We start from the raw sequence: 6,872 nt of genomic DNA, 5'->3' as shown, positions 1-6,872 counted from the left end.
CAAGGACCACCCACCTCCATCCAGGTTTAGTAAGGTGAGCATCCAAACTGCCTAGGCTCCCACAAAGCCAGTACATGCAGTAGGATCAAAAACCCATTGCCATTGTTCTTGAGTTCTCAGTAGTCCTCATTGTCTACTATGTTCAGCAAGTCCAGTTTTATCGCACGCTTTTTCAGACCCGGGCCAGCTGGCCTTGGTGAGTTCCCGATAGAACATCCCCATTGACTCAGTGTGTTGGGTGCACCCCTCGCGGTCCTGGATTCCTTGCTTGTGCAATAAATCTTGATTATAGTTTCTCTTCCCTCTATGCTTCCCAGGTTCATCAGCTTCTTCTTGGTTTTTTTTTTTTTTTTTTTTTACTGCCTATTTGCATGCCTCTTCAACTAGATTATCAGCCCCTTTAGGTGAGTGATTGTAGCAGTCTTGCATATAATCTGAATTGCAAGATCTGGTGTTTATGAGATCTAAACAAACCCAGTGTGTTTACTGGGTTACTGAATTTAGCCTTTAGTCAAATTCACTAGATCCCTAACACACTGAAGTTGAAAGTGAACATTTTAAAATAAGACCACCAAGGCTCAAGACGAAATGGTTGTTTTGTTTTGTTTTTTTTTTTCCAGAGTTTCTAGTGGATTCTCCTGACTTCTGCCCCAGGGTCCTCTGCATAACTTTAGTTGCTAATAGTCAGTGCTGATTAGGAATATTTAAAATAAGATAGAGCCAGTGTGTGAACACTTAGTATCTATCATGGCATTTACATTTTAAATTACAGAATGTGACCCAAAGATGGAAACAAAGTAGCCCACTGCTCCCTTACAGTGTTCTCATGCAATTATTTTTAGTGAAAAAAAAAAGATAACAACAAAAATACTATCTGGAAAAGAATGTTTGGATTTCTAGTTTTCCTTCAAGCAAAATAAATTATCTAAAGTAAGATTTAAGGGTTGGAGGTGTAACTTAGTGCTGAGTATGTTAATTTCAATCTTCGGACCAAGAAATAAATAGAAGTAAATTTAATGCCCTTCCGTTCAAGTCCACTTTGCCTTTGTAGAGTGGTGTGTGTGTGTGGGGGGGGGGATGGGGAAGGGGAGATGAAGATTTTATAAATATTTTGGAGGAGAGGCAGTAGTTGCATACCATTTTCCAAAGAGTCCTCTTGGTCTCTTAAAAGAAGAGTCATTCTCTCCAATAACTGTAGATATTTTGCTGTTATAAAAACATGATCTCAAGGCAAAGTACATGAAAAATTCTTTAATAGATGCTGTTGGAATTATTTTTAATCCTTGCTACTTGCTTTCATTTTTAGGGTTTGTGTTTAGTGAATCAGAGGGATCTGCATTAGAACAGTTTGAAGGTGGCCCCTGTGCTGTTATTGCACCTGTTCAGGTAACATAGACTACTTTACCAACTCCTTAGATAAGGGGTGTGATCAAAAGTTTAGCACTTGCCTTTGTTTTCTGATGTCTGCGCTCCGTAGAACAGCCAGATATGGCCGTCTAACAACTCTTACACATGGAGTTGTAACTATTCAAGATAAAAGTGAATTCAGAGCATGAATGAGTCTTTACAGCGGTAGCATTTTGACTGTTCTAAGGAAAAATAAGAGGTATACCCTAACTTTCAGAAGATTAGGAATTACAGGTGGAGACCCATTTTGTAATAATATTAAATCTTAATGTTTTTGAATTTCAGAACTGACTAGTGCTATAAACTGTTGAATTGCTGGAATCAGCAGCTCTGGTTTATTGTTACGCATATGACTATCAGTGTAACTTCAGAGCTGTTTATATCGCTATTCATACTTTAAAATTAAAATGTTTGTTTAATAAGAAAAGACACAAATTGCCCACTGGACATGAAGGAGACTTTTCTAAACTCTTGGTTACACAATACATTCGTCTCCAAATTTATCCTCCTTATGCTAACATCATGCAATTAAAAATGTTTCCCTAAAAGAAAAGCCATCTCAGGAATGGAGAGATGGCTCAACGGTTTACAACAGTGGTCGCCTTTGCCAACGACCCAGGCCCACGCATGGTACGCATGCAAAACTGCAGGTGAAACTTTCATACACAGCTATCAAAATTTTAAGATGAAAAGTAGTCTCTTCTGAATTATTCCAACGTACATTTTAATAGACCATCTTGTTTTTATTTCTTCAAAGAATAATGCTTTTTTTCACATTTGTAAAATTATTAAGAAAAATTTGAGTGTCTGAATCTTGCTTTGGAATTAAATATATAGAGCTGAAATTTAAGTATAACAATAACATTTATATATCCTGTATGATTGCATATATTATTTGTATAATAATATATAATATACTGCTACTAGCTATTATTATATCCATTTTCTGAGTAGTTGAGGCAAATTTCAGGTAACAGTAGGAATCGTGTCTGAATTTGAAAATCTTATGCCCTTCATGTGTGTTATATTTGGACATAGTCTCTGTGGTCAGTAATAGTACTATAAGATTGAAGGTCTGTGGATGTAGTTAAGCAGAAGATTATAAGCATTTAAAATGCAGTGTGTATAAGAATAAACAAGCGTTAACTTTGACATGAAAATCTTGACTGCCTTGTTCCAGACCTTTCAGGCAATGGGTTAGTTTGAGAAACATGCCAATACTTACAGTTAAGTGTTTCAGCTTAAACATCAAAATTAAGTCATTAAGAGTAATGAGAGAACTGAGTAAGTCAAAATATTAACAATAACCTTTTTAAATATTTATAACATGATACTTCTAGAAAATACACATAGAAATAGTATTAAATAGATAATTAATTTATTAAATAAGAATTTACTAAAACGTTATCTCTTAATAAAGAATGTAATAATAGGTGATGAAATAAAATAAAATTCCATAAATACCACCAATATGACAATTTGAGGAACTAATAGATCGTCTCTTACCATATGCCAAATATATCCTTGAACCATAAGAAACCAAAATATTAATGTACTAATACTCTAAGAAAAAGGATTATTTTAAACTCAGAAAAGAAATAATTTCAGTAAACATTATTAGCAAGGATGTTGTCTGTCTTTCATGGGTAATTAGTACAATTGGGAAGAAAAACCCTCTATCCCCAGTGGTAACATGGCACCTGGAGTGGTTGGTAACAGGTAGAGTGATACCAGATAGTAAAAGAATAAAGACAGTTGCTGAGGGTGGGCCAGTTAAAATAAAACTAGAGCCTGATTCTAATTCTTTTTATTTTTTTAAAATCTTGAGATACAGAATTGTCAAGCCATATGTGAGTGGGTTGTATTGGCACTCACAAATATTGCTGTCTAATACAGGTTTAACTAAGATTCTGTGAGAGTGTTGAGACTACAGCTAGAGACATGATAATGTAGAGTCTTTAAAAATAACCCTTCATATGGAAAAAAATTTTCTTCATAAAATTTAAATGAAGAAATAACAGGTAAATATTGGGAACTTTATAGAAGTAGTGATTATGGCTATTACTTTCTGTGAGGCACAGAAATTGCACATCTTAATATAAGCATTACAATTCCTTCTTACAAAACCAGTTATGAGGAAAGAATGAAGGAAGTATTATATACCAGCACAATAGTATTAGTGGAGCGATAAATGTCTTTGTTTTACCTTCGAAGTTTGTACTGTAGATAATTACACAAGGTAGTTAATTTCTGTTGCTTTTGATGATAGTATATACTTGATGATAGTGTATGATGATGATTTACTTTATTTCTGTGTAGGCACAGTAGAACTTTACTGTGGGGGGGTGGTAAAATTCTTTGAATTGATGACTTGTCAAGTGCCATACATTTTCTCATATAATCCTTACTGAAATCTTTCCAAGTTTGTCCTAGCACTTTTGATGAATAGGGTAGTTAATCAAGACTTAAGCATAGGTCCTTCTTACTAAAAGCGGTCTTCATCCTGCTTTTTCATAGCATATAATACCCCTGTTTCTTAGACTTGCTCTGTACAAATTTATATTCAACAGATGGAGCCCAAGAACCTGTATTTAAACCAGTCAACTGCACTATACCTTAAGGAAGCACTGTCCTGTGTCCCATAGCTTTCTGTGACATAGCCAATAAAACATTAGGAATCAACTTGTTTTTCTATCAAATCATATAACTTGATGGCTCAAATCATGAAGCTGAGTTCTTGTGAGAAGTGATTACTTTAATAGTTGGATTATCCCTTCTCTCCCCACACTCTTTCTTTCTTTTGTTCCATAGTCCTGGGCATCTAAGTCCTAATCTCACCACGGTACGCAAGTGCTCTACTACCGAACCTCATCTCCAGTGCTTCTGTATTTTAGCTTGAGACAGGGTCTTGCTAATTTCCCAAGATGGCCAGTAGCACTATTCCTTGTATAACTGATCAGAGCTAACAGTAAAGAATCTTTGTTGTATTTGGATGTCTCATACCCCAGAAATCCAAGAGAAATGTAGACATATTCCTGTAAACCTTCACTATTTGTACAGAGCACTAACATGCTGTAATTTCTAGTTACCTACTTATTATGTTAATTAATTCTCTACTTATTAGAAAATATGTATCTGAGGGGGGTAATCTGTGACTCTGGGATAAAGTATATGTTAGAATATTCAAAGTAAACTCTACTATATACTCTGACTTTTGAATATGGGGGAAGACTATGTAAAGTTTTAATAAAACCGAACAGAAAGGTGCTATTAATTTTTTCCATTTCTAAAAGTAAAAGAGCTGCATGAGATGTGACTAAATTCAATTCTAACCATTGCTTTAATTGTGTAAAGGCATTTCTTTTGAAGAAGCTTCTGTTTTCCTCTGAGAAGTCGTCCTGGCGGGATTGCTCAGGTATGACAGCTGCCTTTCAAGTTTCTCCTTCATCTTCTCTTTTAAACCTGGTCTGTGCAACATTTATTGTTAGTAATTGAATAAAAAAAAAGTTTGTTTTCAGTAGGAAACAATTGGTGGGATAGTATTTCTTGAATGTTTCAGGAAGTTTCATAAACAGTGACTTTGTTTTAAAGTATGCATTTTCAGATTTTTAATAAAGGAAGGCAGGATATTATAAGTAAGGAAAACACTTGACCTCTTGTTAAAATGGGTGTTTCTCTTAACTTTTAGAAGATAATATACCCATAAAGACTACCCATATGTTCTGGTGTTTGTTTGATGGGGTCTTGCTATTTAACAAGGCTTCCTGGAAGAACATGCTGTGTAGGCCAGCTGTCTTCAGACTCAAGTGTCTTCTACTTTAACTACTTATTGCTAGGATTGCATTCTTGCTCCATGCCTGTTTGTTGTCTCTCCTATTTTCTTTTTTTGACGTATTGAGCTTTGATGGGGAGCTCAGCATGCTCTTTTAACTCCTATGTTTTTTATTATAATGGGAACACTGGAATAATTATATTGCAATGAAGCTGTCAGAGTGTCTGCAGCTTGAGTTAGACAGATACAGGACGCTACCTGATAACAAGCGGTTTCATTCCACTTAGCAATTTACAAAGATCTTTCTTTCCTCAGTTACAGAATTATTTCTTGTGAGCCTCATAATCACTTCTAGGAGGCAGGCTATTACAGTGCCAATATTGTATATAAGAGCATAATAGCTTCCAGTCTAACCTATGACCATAGAACCTTCTCATGATTTTGAACTGAGATTTAAAGATGTACTGGTTGTATATATTTAGTGTTAATATGAAATGTATAAGATCCGAGTCAGTTATCAACATGACTTTTAATTGCAGAAAATATTTCTTCCTTAAAAATACAGTCATTTTGACAAATTTGGAAATCGTTTCCATGTGATGCAAAGTGCATGGAACCGTTACTGACCATAAAGATCTTTCCATTAGGAAAGACAAGCCTCTTTTATCATCAAATGTGATACAGGATTTGTTATACAGCCTTCTTTTTGAAGTTTGAAATGATAGTGGATCTGGGAAGGGGCACCACTAGAGAGAGGGAGGGGCTGCCCAGGTTCTGGAAGAAATGGCCTTGCTTGTGACCCACAAAACGCCAGTGCTGAGCTTACTGTGGAATTGTGTAGTGGCTTCTGGTTTATTCAGCATAACAATGTTTGCTTCTGCTATCGTAATGGATTGTGGGTTTTGTGTCCTGATGGTGTCTTATCACCTAGCTCTTATTCCTGTGAGTTGATTAGACATTAGAATTCAGAAGATGAGGAGAAGGAAGGTCTCCAGGAGCTCTCTTCCTCCTTATGCTTGATTCTGCAGTAAAGGGCACCTGACACGCAGGTGCTCGACAGAGATGGTTAGCATACTGTTTCTCATAATGTTATAGTCTGCATTCTTCTGTATTCTTCTGACGCCAGTATTCAAAGTGGTAATATTTTCATCTTTAGGCACGTTGTTTTCTAATTTACAGTCTTTGGGTTATATATGGATTTTCCTCATTCTTATAAAACACTTGACTTTTATTATTAAGCCAAGGTATTCTTACTATTTTTCATGACTGGATTTTCTTTTCAGACAAACCATTATAACATATACTTTGGTTGTTTTTAGAGGAAGAGCAGAAGGAGCTCCTTTGTCATACCTTGTGTGATATTTTAGAAAGTGCTTGTGACAGCTCTGGATCATACTGCTTGGTTTCATGGTTAAGAGGAAGGACAACTGAGGAAACGGCTAGTATTGCTGGGAGTCCTGCACAGTCTAGTTGCCAAGTGGAACATTCTTGTAAGATACATTTTTATTTCATGAAGTTATTTCTTGTCCTTTTACTTTTAATAAAACTTGAAAATTTTTAAGAGAAAATATTGTTTTTATAACTCTTTTTCTATCCTTAGTTTAACTAGTAATCTTTAATATTTTCTGTTTCCTTTTCCATTATTTTAATTACTTTTTTGTGTTTTTTTATTTATTTATTTTTTAAAGATTTC

The 6,872-nt window shown here is 35.1% G+C and overlaps 1 protein-coding gene across 6 annotated transcripts in view; it reads left to right on the top strand.

The window, feature by feature from the left end:
- Positions 1–6,872, top strand: part of Mindy3 (MINDY lysine 48 deubiquitinase 3) — a 75,346-nt gene that overhangs the window by 8,072 nt on the left and 60,402 nt on the right. For 2 of the 6 annotated variants that reach the window (XM_026783087.1, XM_005354626.2), the window contains exons 2-4: positions 1,307–1,386; positions 4,762–4,822; positions 6,499–6,669. The exons of 1 other annotated variant lie outside the window; for it this stretch is intronic. In XM_026783087.1, coding sequence (XP_026638888.1) covers positions 1,307–1,386; positions 4,762–4,822; positions 6,499–6,669 — 312 coding nt within the window. Of the gene's footprint in view, positions 1–1,306; positions 1,387–4,761; positions 4,823–6,498; positions 6,670–6,872 lie in introns of those variants that run through there. 3 more of the 6 variants (XM_026783090.1, XM_026783091.1, XM_026783088.1) reach the window with 3 other exon arrangements.

Source organism: Microtus ochrogaster, chromosome 16, assembly GCF_000317375.1.
Source record: "Microtus ochrogaster isolate Prairie Vole_2 chromosome 16, MicOch1.0, whole genome shotgun sequence".
NCBI classification, from domain to species: domain Eukaryota; kingdom Metazoa; phylum Chordata; class Mammalia; order Rodentia; family Cricetidae; genus Microtus; species Microtus ochrogaster.
This window is presented reverse-complemented; position numbering and strand designations above follow the sequence as displayed.